This window comes from Aedes albopictus, chromosome 2 (assembly GCF_035046485.1).
Source record: "Aedes albopictus strain Foshan chromosome 2, AalbF5, whole genome shotgun sequence".
Taxonomy (NCBI): Eukaryota; Metazoa; Arthropoda; class Insecta; order Diptera; family Culicidae; genus Aedes; species Aedes albopictus.
Window position 1 is genome coordinate 415,955,508 of NC_085137.1, and position 18,113 is coordinate 415,973,620.

General features: G+C 39.3%; 1 protein-coding gene across 1 annotated transcript; it reads right to left on the reverse strand.

Annotated features, from left to right (window-relative positions):
• Positions 1 to 1,444: 1,444 nt before the first annotated feature.
• On the reverse strand, positions 1,445 to 17,552 carry LOC109417578 (O-acyltransferase like protein). The gene is made up of 8 exons (XM_019691649.3): positions 17,104 to 17,552; positions 3,761 to 3,903; positions 3,541 to 3,684; positions 2,662 to 3,480; positions 2,404 to 2,597; positions 1,854 to 2,337; positions 1,692 to 1,794; positions 1,445 to 1,619 (listed from the first exon to the last, which is right to left on the reverse strand). The coding sequence occupies exons 1-8, from the start codon at positions 17,210 to 17,212 to the stop codon at positions 1,546 to 1,548; spliced, it is 2,070 nt and encodes a 689-aa protein (XP_019547194.3). The 5' UTR covers positions 17,213 to 17,552; the 3' UTR covers positions 1,445 to 1,545.
• Positions 17,553 to 18,113: the final 561 nt, after the last annotated feature.

The following is an 18,113-nucleotide window of genomic DNA, read 5'->3' on the forward strand; positions in this document are numbered from 1 at the left end:
CATCCCTACAACGAAGCAGCAGGCGGACATACTCACAAAGAGTCTTCCAGGACCTGCATTCAGGAAGTTTCGAGGATATCTAGGATTGACAGACTGCAGGGTGTGAGCGGGCGTGTTAAGTGTGCAAACCCTACTTGTAACCCCCACTTGACATCGGCGCCCCTGCTGCCAATACATTTTTGTTTTGCTTTGCGCTTCACGCTACCCATTGTTATAAGAACAAACTTTGTTAATAATAAAACACGCGTTTTGAATTCGTCCGATTATTTTTCCGAGTTTTTATTTCGATCCGCGAATCCCTTCCGCCGGATAATTTCACTTCGGGCTTCAACCGCGACGACAATATCTTCAGCAGGAATGGAAAATGTCGCGGAATTTCATGAAAAAAAAATGTCATGACATTTTTTAGCTACTTTACTTTCGGTGTAAATTTCAATTCGTACGCATCACCAGTCCATAACGCCGGTTAGTTATGGATAATCAATGATGCCGTCGACTAGCATTTCCAACTAAGTGCAGTAAAATTTGCAAATAACGAAATGACATTTTTATGACATTTCCCATCCCTGATCTTCAGGATTGCCTCCAGGAATAACTGATGGGACTATAGAATTTCATGCTGTTTATGAAATACCTTCAAGCATTCATCCAGAAATGTCTGCAAGCGTTCATTGAAAAATTCTTAAGGCTATCACAAGAAACTCTTGCTAGGATTCCTCTAGCAATTCAAGAAACCCTGGAAGAACTTCAAAAGGACCAGGAAACCCCGGTGGATTCCTAGGATGGATGTTTGGAGCAAACCCAGCAGGCATCCCTACAGGGATTCCAAGAGAAATTGCTGTAGAATTTTGAAAAATCCGCTTGAAATTTCTCTAGGAATGCCTAATGGAATTCTGCTGAGATTCCTCCATAGATTTCCCTAACGATACCTTTGTAAATTGGGTCTTCAGTTAGCCTAGTGGTTAAGGCTATGGATCGCCTATCCGGAGATGGCGGGTTCGATTCCCGTTCCGGTCGGGAAAATTTTCTCGACTCCCTGGGCATAGTGTATCATTGTACTTGCCTCACAATATACAAATGCATGCAATGGCAGGCAAAGAAAGCCCTTCAATTAATAACGGTGGAAGTGCTCAAAGAACACTAAGTTGAAGCGAGGCAGGCCAAGTCCCAGTGGGGACGTAGAGCCATTAAGAAGAAGAAGAACCTTTGTAAATTGCTCCGGTGATTCCTTTAGGAATTTCTTCATGGCTTCTGGGAATTCCTCTCGAAATCCACATATTTTTGTTGGGAGTCATAAGCTTGTGCCAGGATTTCTTCAAGCAATCTTACTGAGAGTTCTCAAGCATTTACAGATGATGTTACTGCAGTTATTGCTCTAGGAGTAACATAGGATTTACTGGAGGATTTCCAGCAGCAATTGCTTGAATTCATATCAGGAGTGAACATAAACTTGGATAGTACCACAGTTATTTATTGAAATCTTAGCCTAAACAAATTATTTACAGTGGAAGAAAAAACAGTATGCTTGTTGGCCATTCAAAGTTTCTAAGAATCTTTAAGCTTCGCATTTCCGTTTGTTGTACTATGACAATTATTGTTATTCTTCGTTTTCTTGTGACCTGCAATTGCACGTAAAATAATTAAAAATGGTTAAATTTAGAGATGGCAAGTTTAAAGAAAAATATGCTAACCTTGTAATCGTTTGATGACAGCTGCCATAGGCAGTTCCACCGTAGTACATAGCACCAATCCAGAAGCATAGGATACCACATAGCTCAAAATGAACGCTTGCAACTGCAATGTAGATTTTTATGTAAGAATCTATCGGCATTTACTAAATGATCATAACTTACATAGTTAATCACATTCAATACAAATCCGTACTCCTTGACATCCATGAACACGTAACGAATGGCATTGAACTGCGTCAGATACACACTAAACGACAATCTTCCAATGGCCAGCAATGTTGGATGTCTCATAAAGCCGGGGAGCTTCGCACTACCCTCGGTCGCTCCGTACAGTAGACCCACTCCGCACATGATACCGAAGAAATTCCGATGAGCGGACGCGTAGATGGCCATCCATAACGACGGTTCCACTGGTTTGATGTAGTAGAAGAAGGTGGCCGGAGCCGACAGAAGCAGTACCATCAGTGGAGCCAAGCGTTTCAGGATTTGGTAAACTCGGAGGTTCTTCAAGTATTGGGGGTCCTTTTGGTACCGATGGTAAGCGATACCGGCTATGATTCCGGAAAAGTAGCTACACGTGTGCGGATGCGACAGAATGTAGTCACGTTTGACCCACTCGTAAAAGAATAACATGAACCGAAGGTGTCTGAAATAAGGAAATGATACTTGTATATCACTAGTTCGAAAAATTTAGGGGAAATGTTTAACTAACTTGAAATTCAACAGAATAACTCCTACAAAATTGTACACGTAATTGTTCACAATGGGAACTATAATAGAAATGGTCATCATACTCCAAATCATTAGCTTCATGGACCTGGGAAACCGCCACAAGATCATCATTATGAACATCCCGATGCAGAAGAATTGAAAATCAGCTGCCAAGTACCAAGTTTGTTGCATGCACTGAAATAAATTGATATGTTTCAATGACTAAATTGTTCCCACGGCTAACGCCAACTGAACTTACCCCTTTATCGAATTTATAGTAGTTGTTGATGAACAGGAAATTCGACCATCCATTTTCTTTGCAAAGATGCATCTCGACGCCAACTAGCGAGTGACCGGTGACTCCAGTTCCCATCCGGTCGAACCACGACACCTGGTACAGCCACATGATGAAGTACAGCGGAAACAACCGTAGATATCGGTTGATCAAACCCATGAAAAAATACTGCCATCGAAACCGTGGACCAGACTCCATAAAGTCCAGGAAGTGTACTGCCAGCAGGACTCCACCTACGGTGAAAAACGTGTGCACCAAGAAGGGGAATATGGCTGAGGCCATCCGCATCACTGAGTTCCTGAAAAATACTTCCAGAGCCTGAGGATTCTCCATGGGACTTGCCCCATACGCCATCAGTACGTGGACGGCAGTGATGAAAAACACCGAAATGACCCGAACCGATTCCACAAACGCAAAGTCCCGATGCAGTTTGGTTTCCGGTGTGACGAATAACCGACGGATGCTCCGCTTCAGGGAGAACTCCATCCAGATGTCGTCCTCAACCGTGATCTGGTTGTTGTTGTGGTTTCGATGATCCTTCGTGTCTCGATGGGTGGCACGAATAACTAGGAACACTATGGCACTGGTGAGCACAGCAAACAGAACGTGGTACGAGGTTATGGGCTTGTTCAGGTCGTCCGGTCCCATGCAGTGCTCAATGAAAGAATATCCGGATAGGTTGTAGTCTCGGTGAAGATGATAGTTATGGCAAACGTTGGTAATACGATCATATTTTTGTCTATATTCATCCATGCCGGGAATGTAGCTGGAGTCATAGGTGTGCTGCGACGTTTGAACTTTTATCATTAAATAAATTTTGAACAACAAAGTTTAAAAACTCACCGGAACGTTGATCGTAAATTGGTCTTGATCATATTGCTTCAGCTCTTGTTGTGTCAAACTGTTTACCAGCGTTTCACAATTTTTCATGCAGAATCCTCGATCCAACACGTATCGTTGAAAATCTGTGTCTTCTACGGAGTGTTTCTGTAAATACACCCAATATTTTAAATCTCATCTAATGAAGCATGTACATGCGTAGTTACTTATTATCTACACTAACCTCCACGAGTTTCCAGTTTTCCGAAGAACTATCTGGTTTGATCAAGGTCTTTGATATGCAGTATACATTGCCAGGATCTCCATTTAGGCACTGCAATCTATCTTCGTAATAATATACAGGTGGCATGCGATTGTAAACTGAAACTGAAAAGGAAAATGATTGAACAAAAAAAAAAACAATAAATAGGGGAAATTACCTATTCTAGGCCGTTTTGTTCTCTTCGTCTTTGGGGTTTTTTTGAAACCCAATGAACTCAGAGTTGGTCTCAAATTCTTCCCAGCAAAGCTGAATTCTATGGCCAAGTTTCAGGCAATTTGGCTGGCAAAAACCCCTCATGACGAAGAGAACAAACCTGCCGATAATACCCATTGTCACCCTATACCTTGCTACGACTTTTTATTTGCAGCTATCTCAGTTATTCAGTTTATTGGACGGTATTATGTTTCCAGTTCAAAACCGAATTAGCGACATTTTTTCTTTTTCTTCCGCTGCTTTTGCCTTGCGTTAAGCATTATGTCGGAAGTGGGGCGCTGTATACAGTACCTGGTGTACTATACAGCGCCCCACTTCCGACATAGTGTTTAACGCAAGGCAAGAGCAGCGGAAGTAAAAGAAAAAAATGTCGCTAATTCGGTTTTGAACTGGAAACATAATACTACATATTTCTGTTACCCGACGTTTTGGCCATTGGATGTAATCTTTGCCAAAGTACAAATTGAAGAAAGCTGGGGTCGACAGAATTTTTCCTTGAAAAGGCCACCCTAAATGGCCGAAACATTGGGCGAAATAAAATAGTAACGTCTAATAAATTGTATAACTTCAGTACTTTCTTGAAGTACTTAAAGTTTCTTTTAGTACTTCAGTAATTTCTTAAAAAATTGCATAATTTGTAAAGGTTTGGGAAATATTTTCGAAATCAGAGTCCTCAAATAAGTAAGTACACAAACGAACATTGATTATTGAAATGATCAATGTTACCCTAAATCGACAAAATCAAACATTTGACTAGAAAGCTATTTGAAAATGTTTTAAAGTTTAAAAATACTTTTCAAATGGCTTAACACCTACTCAGAGGGCCAGTGGTGAACGATCTCTGAAGGCATCTAGACCTACGAGCTACAGTGACACACTAACAGGAGGAAGATGGATGAAGAATTGGGGGTCAACATGCAACAAACTGATAGTTTTGGCAGAAAAGAAAGTTTCTGCCATTAATTAGAGCAAACAGCCAGGCGTTACCATATGCGGAAACAGTGGGCCTGCTAAAACCAAGGCCAAAACCCAGCAGTGGTTCGCCAACGCACTCACATAGTTAAGCAATGGAAAGCGAGAAGAGAAAAAGTGTGCACTACGGCGAAAACATAGGTGATCGAAAGGTGGAAGCAGCACTTCAACGAGCACCTGAATGCAGGCCCAACATTTCAATAGGTCCTATCTGCATTTGAGAGGCTCTCTTTGTTCAATTTCTCTTTCAATTATTGCAATGTAATGGTACACTTTTCAACTATTTTTGCAGTACAAATCAAAAGACGATTGTTTTGACCATCGTTCAATGCAAGGAGACAATCATAATACAAATAAACAGCTGAGATATTAACGAAAGAGAGGGAAACCAAAGAGAGCCTCTCTTCTGCAGATTGGACCTTTAGACATGTTTGGCCAGAATGGTGAAGACAAAGCAGCTGAGGGAATGATTATACTAGTGCTCTTTGAGACCGATAGTTTGATAGTTTCCATTATACACCGTTTGACATGTTGTTCTCGAATACCGTAAAACGGGGTATCATTGATCAGCGGGGTAACATTGATCGTCTTGACCCTTTTCATGGAATGTTCAAACAAATAATTTTCATTGTATGTATTATATTTCGTAATCTGCTATTGTTAAGTTACCAAAATGACATGAAATTCATGAAAATTGAGTTTCATAAACTTATAAATAAATAGATTTTTCTTATATGTGCTTCGTATTGCTATCGGATACAAGCTTAAACATTTATGCTTGGCATGAATACTAGATGCAAAATCACTGTTTCATAAGTGAAACTTTTATTAAAGTCACAGACAAACAGACGTAACACTCTGATAATTCCCATCGTACACCGATTTAACGGTCTTTTTCAAAATTTGATAGTTGGCCAACTGCCCAACCGTGGCGCTCGCATAGTTTTTGTTTGAGTTTGACGTTTGCTCACTACCGCCACCTAGGTGGTGGTCGGCCAAACATAGTCCGTTTTACATTGGGCGAATATCTTTCCGTGACTATGATTTGAATCGAAAAATGTTCGAAGTGTTACGTCTGTTTGTCTGTGTTAAAGTGATCCTTTTCATTAAAATAGTCGATTTATTAAAGGTACAGTATACGTTCGCTTGGTGCAAACGGTTTAACAGCAACGCTTTTTAAGGGCAAATCCGCTAAGTGCAACAATTTTGCAGTTATCGCACCGATATCCGTCAAAATTATATGTCAACAGTGATGCAATGTTTTTGGCATGTACTTTAGTTGAAGTGCGATGTTTTCTGAATGCACATTGGCTGCATTCTGCAGCGACTGACAGTTCTTTGACGTCTGTCAATTGTTACAGTTATAGAATTGCATCCGGTAAGTGCAACGTAAACATGTTGCAGTTATCGAATGTCTACTGTAGTTCATAAATCCCTAATAAATTGCCTACTTTTAGGCGTTTTCACAGTTCAGTACTAAAATAACTCAAAAAGTCCTTGTAATAATTGAGGCAACATGTTTTAAACACAAACGAACTTTGTTCACTTATGTTCGCGTCAAAAGTTTCGGAGTAATTTCCTCCTGAATGGGGAGGAGGAGCCAAATCAACTAGCTGTTGTTCGGCTCGCCATTTTCTCTGTAGTTCAAAAACGATTCGAGCTACCGTGGAAGAAACGGCATCCCACTTGTCCTCCCCCGTACACATCCGTTCAACAATGTTGTCGGGAGTGATATCTCTACCGCATACCTCCTGCATAATCGACCTTTGCTCCACGAAGCGTGGGAATTCAAAGAGCACATGTTCCGCGGTCTCGTCGCAGTCTGCACACTCCGGACATGTAGGTGAACCTGTATGTCCGAATCTGTGCAGATACCACCTAAAGCACCCATGGCCTGACAGAAATTGTGTCTAGTGAAAATTCACCTCGTCATGGGGCCTGCTCGTCCACTTGGACACGCTCGGTATGAGCCTGTGTGTCCATCTGCCCTTGCTGGAGGATGACCAATCCCCTGGTAGACCATATGACAGGTATCAAAGGGATCGACTCTCAGATACCATGGGAAGCGAGGTAGATGACTTCTCCTACTCCGATTACAACGAGAGATTCTGTCACGAAGTACCATGCGAAGTCTCTCGTTATTTCCCTCCCTTATCAACACAAGTTCGCGGAGAATGAAAGCAACGTTTTTTACCATTTGCTTCCGCTATCATTAAGGAGAACTCCCACGTTGACGATATCCTCATTGGAGCCACCATTATCGATGTTCTGTTTGAAGCCAACAAATAATTAAGGAGAAACATCGGAGGATACAAACATGGCTGCCACAATGACCTACTTGGACCCCTACTAACGTTTTCAAGAGCACCAATCTTAAAAGTATTTGCTGCCAAAATAGAGGAAGTAAAAAAACAGTACTACGATGAAAATGCAGGGAAAAATTCAATCGGTTACTACTCCCTGCACATCCGATTCTGTTTGCACTACTCCGCAAGAAGCAACCGTTTATCAATTGCGCTCGCCACAAACAAGCAATAAAATTCAGCCTTTGATTGCTGATGCGCACGTTTCAAGTGAGGATGGGCACAAGCAAAACAATAGTGAAGATTGAATTCCCTTACGGACTGTGATTTGCAGTTTAAAAATAATTCTACGTTGAAGTGGAGAGAAAGCCAGCACAAATTATTAGTTTGTGATACGATTTGATTTGAGTGATTCCAAAGCGAGTCCTGTGCAGCGAAACGCAACCTGAAAAGGAGAAAGGGGTGAAACGCACTATAAAATTTTCAAGAATGTTCGCGTCAAAAGTTTCGGAGTAATTTGCGAAACGTGATTTCCGCAGCAGTGTTTATTGTACAGCAGCTTGAAACTAAATTTATTCATATGGACTTATCCACCGATGAACCGAATTCATCGCGGTCCGAGAATTTTGACACTAGAGCGGGGCCGTTCCAATCAGAATCGTCCAATTCTGATTGGAACGGCCCCGCTCTAGTGTCAAAATTCTCGGACCGCGATGAATTTGGTTCATCGGTGGATAAGTCCATTAGCCATCTTCAAACATTCTTAAAACTACTTTAATCAACTTACATTTTATAGTTTCTTTAATCCCTTTTTACCCCTTTTAGGTTATCTTCGACTGCTCGGGACTCGCTTGATGATCTACAATTCGTGACAATAATAAATGTTTGATAATATCTCATTTGCAATCTTACTTACAGCTGTATCCGAAATACCCTATCTAGCTTCCCGGATCTCCAACTCGTTCTCAATATCGTCCGCTTTCACTCAAACAAAATTTTCAACAAACTAAAACTTTGCACTAGAATTCACTTTTCTATTTCACCAAATTTGCAATGGCCACAATCCTACTAAATGTACAAATCATCTACTACTCTCTCTCTCTGTGTTTACATTTTCTGCCTGTCGGAATTCGACGACCTCAATTCGCCTACCTATCACGCACACCATACCGCTGCCCAGCTGTCACCTTCATCTGCGCCGTGCGGACGGTTGCTCGATGTTGGGTTGTCCTAACAACTTAGGTGAACAATGTTACCCCAAATCAACAAAATATTATGCCTCTCAAGAGAATCAGAATATGGCGATTATCTGCCTCTGGCTTCTGATATTAGCGCGACAGTCACTAATCATAACAGCGTCACCAGATTTAAAAGTATATAATTCCACTATATGGGGTTTGACAGCAAGAACACTCATTCCACTGAGCTACTCTTGCCGTTCGTCACAAATACATTCAAAAACATCTGTCTCTTCGCGAAACCCACGTGCTTTTGTTTTTGGCGGGATCACTTTTTCTTTTGTTTTGCCTTGCGACTGTCATGCGCCGGTATGCCTTGCGAGCGTACGACCGCCGCAGGACTCTAATAAAAGATAAGCGCGACAATAAAAAAATAGATTAAAAAATCTTGTATAAACAAAAGCATTTTTATAAGTTTCGGAACACTTTTCAAACTAGTGTAACACGTACAAAGAAGACCAGGACTTGTTTTAAAAATATAAAACATGTAACATTGCTTGTACTAGGAAATTAACACAGAAAGATAGAAAAAAAGTGATCAATGTTACCCCGTGTAACGGTACCTAGAACCCCAATTTACGCCTAAGGAGCGTAAATTGGAGGAGCGCTATTTGGAAATTAGTGCGAAAATGAGGGGGGGGGGGGCTGTAGGAAGTTGGGGTGCGTAAATTTAACCCGTAACGGGGATACTCAAAATAACTGGGACAACTGAAATTTTCACTTTTCAAAAAATGTTCAACTAGTTGTAACTTTTCGAAAACGGCATCAAATATTCTCAAATTGTTACTGTAAATTCATCAACTAGTTGTGTATCAGTGGTTCAAATTTGGAAAAGATTGGCTATTCTGCACGAAGTTAGAAAGATTCTAGAAAAAGATATAATTATCCGATAGCCAACTTTGAGCTGTTATATTTTCGGATTCAATGAACCGAATGCAATGAAATTTTAAACTATAATTACTATCTCGAATTCTGAAACAATGATGAAGTTTTGGATAAATTGGTTTTATATTAGAAAAATAATCTAATCGTTATATTTTTTTTTTCGTGTGAAGAATTTTAAGTTTAGTCAAAAGTTTTTAATAGCTCGCTCATTATCTTAGTCATAAATGGTCAAAATTTCATTGCATTCGATTTGTTGAATCCGGAGATATAACAGCTCAGAGTTGGCTATCGGATAATCATACCTTTTCCTAGAATCTTTCTAACTTCGTGTAGTATAGCCCGATCTTTTCCAAAATTGGACTACTTATACACAACTAGTTAATAAACTTACAGTAAAAAATTGAGAATATTTGATGCCTCTTTCGAAAAGTAACAGCTAGTTGAACATTTTGTGAAAAGTGAAAATTTTACCTGTCCCAGTTATTTTGAAGAACCCCTGTAGGCAGAGATGCCAGATTATTTTCATCAAAAATCTGTATCAATACAGATTTTTTGTATCGCTGTATTTAAGGGTAAAGCAGACACCAAAAGTCCTAAATTTCAATAGAAACTAAAAAAATGTACTATTTTTTGACGTATTTTAATTTTTATTGGTATTTATTTTTCTTGTGTGAAAATGAATAAATTTTCATGAATTATTTTTAGTTTGAATTTATCAAGTTTTCAAAAAAAAATATTGAAAAAAAACTTCAAATTTCATGCTTTCTGGAGAAATCTGTATCACATTTTAAAAATCAGTATTTTCCTGTATTCTGTATCTTGTCTGTATAGAAGGTCAAAAATCTGTATAATACAGAAAAATCTGTATATCTGGCATCTCTGCCTGTAGGTAAATTACCTTGGAATGGTGCGTTTCGGCGTAAGATCTACCACATTAAATTTTGATCTTGATATTTTTCTAACAAATGTACATAGGTAGTTCAAAATAGTTACATCGAGTTCGCTATAACGAAATCGCTTTCAACACAAGCAAAATACATGCTCATGTAAGTGCACGAGCTGAAAATGGTTTTCAGATTCTGCACCTCAAGAAGCAATTATTACAATGAGACGTTGCAAAATTCAAGCTGGTGTCACGAGCCATGTTGGTTTCGCAAGAACCGAAAGTTCAAGAAGAAGGTGTGATTGTTTTTAACCTCAGGGGTTTCCAATCTGGAGTCACGGGCTATGCAATTTTCTCAAGAATCTTAAGTTCGATGGAATCCCCTGATAACCCCAGAAACAATACGCTCCCGAGATCCCTGGAGTGCCTGTTAAAATCTCATCAGAACCCCTGAAACGCCTCTTACACCACTTGAAATGCCCCTGTGACCACCTGGACTCCCTGAGAACCCCTGAAATAACATTGAGACCCTCTGCAAAACTCCTGAGATGCGTGGCCCATAACCATGAATTGGAAATCACTGATATTTAAAATGCATCTACGTTAAAGATACTGCTCTTTGAGATGAACAATCTGAAAAACATTTGCTCTACTTTCTAGCTCTTTCGGTGCATAAGGAATTCCCGGGCCCGTAACGTCATATTGGGAGCCACTAGGCTATATTCAAGTAAGTTGATCCAAAGGCGTTTTTTTTTTTTTTTTTTTTTTTTTTTTTTTTTAAACCACTGATTTTTTGCTGCATATCTATATTAGAGATACTGATCCTTGAGATGATTTATCCGAAAAAAAAACAGTTGCACTTCTTCCTAGCACTTTCGATTCCTGAGAAATTCTTCTGGCCCGTGACCCCAGTTTGGGAACAACTGATTTTTGCAATACAACTACATTGTGATAAGTACTGCCTAAAGTGCAGAATCCGAAAAACCTTTCCACTTCATGCTACACCTTCGGTTATTGAGAAATTCGTTTGGCCCATGAAAAATTTTCACAAGTTACAAACTTTATAATTTCGATCTTCACAAACAAATTCTGAAACTGAAAAAAACTCTCCCCCGATTTACGCAAATGGCCCCCTCTTTCATTTCGCACTTTCTCGTGTTCATCAAAACTGCGCACGCTAGTTGTCAGGCGCTGTCCATAAACTACGTAGACTCAGTTTTGGATATCTCTGACCCCCTACCCCCTCGTAGACTTTCGTCTACACAAAATTTTCGAAATTTGTATGGAACGTAGGCTTTGATCAGACCCCCCCCCCCCCGTCCCCTCTAAGAGCCTACGTAGTTTATGGACAAGCCCTCAAAAAAAATATATATATATATATGATATTATTTAATATATCAGCCATTTCATGAAAACAGTTATAGTCTCGAAAATAAAAGGGCTCCGATATTGCTCAAAGAAATATATTTACCAAAAACAATTAGATCCGTACTTTTTGTTTCGCCATTAGGTTGGCCATTTTGAAAATAGAGTGGTCCAAAAAAACGCCATTTCATTTTTTTTATCATTTTCAAACTGGCGTAGCTTTTTATCCGATTGACCGATTTTCAACGAATGAAAAGATTAATAATTCTAAATTTTAGCAAAAATTTCGCGAAAAAAAATAAGAAAATTTTAAATGGTCAAACCGTCAGTTTTTATTATTTTCATAATGTTGGACCACAACGACTGTTTTTTTTTAACGGAAGTTTAATTATTTTAACATAACATATAAAAAAATAAGACATTTTCTTCAAGTCATTTTTGAACTGCATTTCTTTGAAAATTTTAAGTTTTGTGCTCATATATGTACAGAATGACCATGCGTCCCCATTCTTTTCAAATAGCCGTTTATTTTATTTATTATTTATTTATATATATACAGCCTTGGCTAATAGGTGAACTTTAGTTAGAAAAAAAAACAGCAAATTCGCCTGCTGCAGAGTGATAATCCTCCATGAATTACTCCTGGCATTTTTTCAGAAGTTCCTCATAAATTCCTCCATAAATTCCTAACGATTTTCCTACGGAAGTTTCTACTCAGACTCCTTCTAAAGGTCTTTCTGAAATAAATCCAGCAGTTTCTTCCGGTGTTCCTCCAGGAATTAATTCTGTGAATCCTTACGAAGTAAAAGCATTATTTAACCCTTCAGCAGTCAAGCTGTTGTATATTATACAATACGTTAAAAAAAGCTCGTCTGATCTACATAAATCAATGTGGATTTTTATTCACTTGTGCATTATTTCGCTCTGATTTTTTTTTGATGATGTCTAAAAACATTCATAAGAAATTATAGCCGAACTCTTTTGGAAATTACGATCCCTTTTGAGGACTAACCTAGAATTCCCTGGTTCCTGTATAAGTCCTTTAAAAATTACCTTCGAATACTATTCGCTGGAGGAATTCTTCCAGATATTCTTGAAATAATAAAAAAGAAATCAGGTAATCCTGAAGAAGTCCCTAAGTACATCCCTAAAAAGATGATTGAAGGATGAATGAAATTTCTGAAAGAACTCCTGAATGAATGTTTTGAAGAGAACTTGAGAGAAATTTCTGTAGAAATCATTTGAGGAATTTCCGGAGAAATCCCTGGAAGATTTCCTGGATAAATCCCTAAAGAAACACCTGGATGAATCCCTGGAGCAATTCCTACAGGAATGCCTGGTGGAAGCCCTGTAGAATCCCTGATGAAATTCCCGGAGCAATCCCTGGAGAAATTTCTGAAAGTCTACCTGGAGGAAGTCCTGTATAAATTATGGGAGGAATACCTAGAGAAATATCTGAAGACATCTCATGAGGAAATTCTAGAAGAAATCCTAGATTAATTTCTGGGGGATTCCCATGAGAATATTCTGGAGAAATTCCTGGAGGAATTCTGAGAGGAATCCCTAGAAAAATTTCAGAAAAATCGCTTGAAGAAATCTTAGAGAAATTTCAGAAGGAATCCTTGGAGGAATTCTTGAAGAAATCCCTGAAGGAATTGCTGGAGGAATCTTTGAAGCAATTCCTGGTAAAGTTTTTAGAGAGAATCCTGAAGAATCTTCTGAAAAAAAACCCTGGAATTCTTGGATGAGACCCAGCACGACTTCCTAGAGAAATTTCTTGGATAAATTCTTGAAGCAATGCCTGGAAAAATTCCTGGAGTAATCTCCAGAGAAATTCTGGGAGGAATTGCTGGAGAAATATCTGAAAAAAAAATCCTCAGAGAAATTCCAGGAGAAAATCCTGCTAGAACCCTTGGAGGAGTTTTGGGAGGATTCCCTGGAAGAATCTCTGGGAACATCCCTGGAGAAATTCGTGGAGAAATCCCTGAAACAATTCCTGGACGAATCTCTGGAAGAATTCCTGGAGGAATGTCTGGAGGAGTTCCTGAAAAAATCCTGATAGCATTCCTGGAGAATTTCCTGGAAGTATCTCTGAAGAAATTCCTAGAGGATTTCCTGAAGAAATTCCTGAAGGAATTGCTGACATAGTTTCTGGAGGATGTCCAGGAGCAATTTCTGGAGAAGTTTCTGGAGCAGTTCCTGAAAAAATTTCTGTGGTATTTTCTGGAGGAATTCCTGTAAAAGTTCCTGGAAAAATCCCTGGATAAAATCCTGAAGAAATGCCTGGAGGAATTCTTAAAGGTATTCCTGTGAAAATTGATGCAGGAACCTCTAGAGAAATTCTTGAAAGAATTACTGAATGAACTTCTAGAGGAATCTCCAGAGGAATTCTATTTCTATTTCTGTTATTTTTCTTTTTCTGAAAAAAAAATCCCTTGAGAAATTCCTGGAGAAATCCTCGAAGAAATTCCAGAAGAAATTCTTGGGAAAATCCTTGAAGAAATTTGTGGAGAAATTCCTGGATCAAATCCTGGAGGAATGCCTGGAAGAATTCCTGGTGGTATTCCTGTGAGAACTGCTGGAGGAATCCATGATAAAATTCTTGGAGGAATTTCTGGAAGAATTCTTGAATTAATTACTGGATACATTTCTAGAGAAATCTCTAGAGGAATTCTGGAAGATTTCTATTATTTTTCTATTTCTGAAAAAAAAAATCCCTTGAGAAAATCCTGAAGGAATTTGTAGCGGAATTTCTGGATGAATTCCTGGAGAAATCCTCGATCGAATTTCTGAAGGAGTTCCTGGGGGAATCCTTGAAAAAAAAATGTGAAGAAATCCCTGGAGAAATCTCTAGAGGAATATATGGAGGAATTCCTGAAAAATTGATGAATGTATTCCTGGAGAATTTCCTGGAAGAATCCTCTAAGGAATTTGCTGGAAGAATCCTTAGAGGAACTTCTGGAGGAATCCCTGGAGAAATTCGAGGAGAAATCCCTGGAGGAAATCTTGAAGCAATTCATGAGGGAATCTCAGATAAAATTCCTGGATAAATGCCTGCAGGAGTCCCTGAAAAAATCCTGAAAGTATAGTGGAGAGGACCTGGTGTGATGGTTAGAACACTTGAGGCAAAATGCGAGTTCTTCCTTCGGAAGGGAAGTCAAGCGTGGGTCCCGAGATGAACTAGCCTAGGGCTAAAAATCTCGTTAATACAGATATATAAAAAAAAAACCTGAAAGTATTCCTGGAAAATTTCCTGCAAGAATCCATAAATTATGAAAAAAATCCCCAGAAGATTTTCTGGAAGATTCCTGGAGAGATTGCTGACATAATTTGTGAAGGATTTCCAGGAGCAATTCCTGGATAAATATCTAGAAAAATTGCTGGAGGAATTCCTGAATAAATTATTGGGGTAATTACTGGAGAATTTCTTGGAGGAGTTCCTTTAGGAATTGCTGGAGGAATGCTTGAAAGAATTCCTGGAGGAATCTTTGGAGGAATGCTTGCAACAATTACTGGATGAATTTCTGGGGAAATCTCTAGATAAACTCTGTGGGAAACTTCTGAAAAATCCCCTGAGAAATTCCTGGAGGAGTTTTTAGAGAAATTTCTGGTGGAATTCTTGGAGAAATCCTCAAAGGAATTTCTGAAGGAATCCCTGGAGGAATCCTTGGAGAAATTCGTGGAGAAATCCCTGGAAAAATCCCTGAAGAAGTTTCTTGAAGAATTTTTAGCGGAATTCCTAGAGGATCCCTGCAGCAGTTTCTGGAGGAAAATCTGGAGGAATTTTTGGAGGAATTATTGAAAAAAATCTAGATAATCCTGGAAGAACTTTTGAAGAGTTTCCTGGAGAAATTCCTGGAGATATTGCTGACATAATTTATGATAGAATTTTTTGATTAATTCCCGGTGAAATTCCTGGAGAAATCCCTGAAGAAATTCCTAGAGGGATTCCTCGACGAGACCCTGGAGAAATTCCTGGATGAAATCTTGGAGGAATGCCTGCATGAATATCTGAAGGTATCCCAGGAAGAACTCCTGAAGCAATCCCAGGAGAAACTCCTGGAGGAGTCCCTGAAGCAATTCCTGGTGGAATCCCTGCAAGAATCCAAGGAGGAGTCCCTGGAAGAATGCCTGGTGGATTTTTTTAAAGGATTCCCTGAAGTAATTCCTGGAGAAATCTTTGGAGAAATTCCCGTAAGAGTATCTGAAAAAATCCCTTCAAGATTTCCTGGATAAATTTCTTTAGAAATTTCTTGTGGAATTCTTCGAAGAATCCTGGAAGCAATTACTTAAGGAATCTCTGGAGAAAGTCCTGAAGGAATACATTGAGGAAACCCTGGAGGATTTCTTTGAGGAATCTCTGAAACAATTATTGTAGGAATTCTTGGAGGGATCCCTGAAGATATACTAGAGGAATGCCTGTAGGAATGACTAAAGGAATCTCCAGAGGAACTCCTAGAGAAATTCCTGAAGGAATTCTAAAAAAAAATCGTGGAGGAACTCTTTGAGGAATCCCCGGAAACAGTTCCTACCTAGAGGAACTCCTAGAGAAATCCTTAAACAGTCCCTGGAGGAAGGACTGGATAAAATTCTGGAGGAATTCCTGAAAGAATTTCAAGAGGAACTCCTAAAGGATTTCTAAAAAGGGGGAATCCTTGGTGGAATTTTTAAAATAATCCCTATAGTATTAAAATATATGGCTTGCTATGATTAAACAATCATATCTTAAATACTGAAAAACCTCATTTCTTCGGTATTTTCTTGGGTATTTTTACCTTCTTTTATAGCTTGATGAAAAACTCATTGATTCCAAAATTTTTTTTTTCACTTAAACTTGACAGTTCTCCCAAGGAAATAATTATCGAACTGTCAAGTTCAAGTGAAAATTCATTTTAATTCTCTAATTAGAACAGACCCTAAATATCTTAATTACAAAATGATACCTGATACAAAATGAATTGATTATTAAATGTGTTGGCGCATATCTCAATATAATGATTAATTAAAAAATACGCATTTTTCGCTTCCTAATCGACTGATTACTCCAATCGCCCTTGGATAACCATTCAGAGCGAAGAGATGATGCAACAAGCGTCTTTTTTCTTCTGATCAGCTTAATTACCTTAAAGTGCGAAAAAAAACCCTCTTGATTAACGCCGCTGACCCCTATACAGACTGAGTGACCTTACGTGCTTGATGGAAATTTTCAAACCGATTTCTGGTTCTGCCTGCTTGCCTTCCTTCGTATGGCGACCGTCCTTAACATCACGTCACCCCCCGAAGAACCACAAACAACACTCTTGACTTTTTGCGGAACCACTTTTGTTAGCTTAAGATCTTCAAAGTTCAAGTAGGACTCCGCAACACAATAAACATTAAACATGCCTAGCCGTTCCTTCAGCTTACGTCAGAATCTTCACAATCAGACCACAGAATTTCACTCACTTTCACTATCACCACCGCTGCTGGGACCCTCCCGGCCCAAAACTGCATCAATCAGCATCACTGCCACTGCAGCTGCAACGATGATCCCGACTCGTGCACTTGCATTCATCGTCGTTCTGCTTTCAAGGTCACCGGTTGTCACACTGCACTGGACTGTACAGGACTGGATGGATGGATGGGGGTATGTATTCGCAAGCCGCGCGCAGTGCGCCAACCCAAACTGTGGGAGCACTGGAAGACCAACCGAACCGCACGACGAATCGAAATAAATTGAAGTCTTGAGCGCGCCGAATTTCGACGGTTGGTCAGTTTGATCACGTCGCACCAGTCAACAGCAGAAGAACGAAGAACGAACCGTCTCAGTTGGTGAGCTCTCGATCAAGTGGGCACTCGCTCGCATGCGAAAGAATTTTGCGCCGAACCGAGTAGCAGCCAGATCAGTGCAGATGTTTAGGCTCTTTAAACGATTTTGATTTTTTTTGTACAGAGAGAATTGAGGTTTTTTTTCGCGTTGTCACCCGATGGAGCTAAAGGACCTGTGAATTTGCTTTTCAGGTACAAGTGCCGATGGAATTGTGATACAATAGTCATGAGCGCAGTTAGTGTTATTTTGGGGATTAGATAACTGTCGGCGATTGTTTCCATAGGTAACAACTAATAATGACAAAGTTACTCACCAAGAACGAAACGGTTAAACAAAAATATTTATAAAAGAAAATTAATGTTTAACTATTTGATCTAATTCAGTTTTAATGAATGGCCTAAAAAGCTTGTCCATTTGATTTTGGTCATAATACTAAAACCACTTTTAACCCTTTGGAGCCGAAGGAATTATATATGACCCCAACATAGAAGTGACTGTATAAATTCACACATTCAATAAAACAGAATACTGTCTTCGGCAAAGTTGTTGCAAATTAAGTCCTCTATTAAGGAAAAATGGAAATATTTGTGTTTGAGACTTTACTGACAAACTAGAACATCCTGAACACCATGAAGTTTGGAGAAAC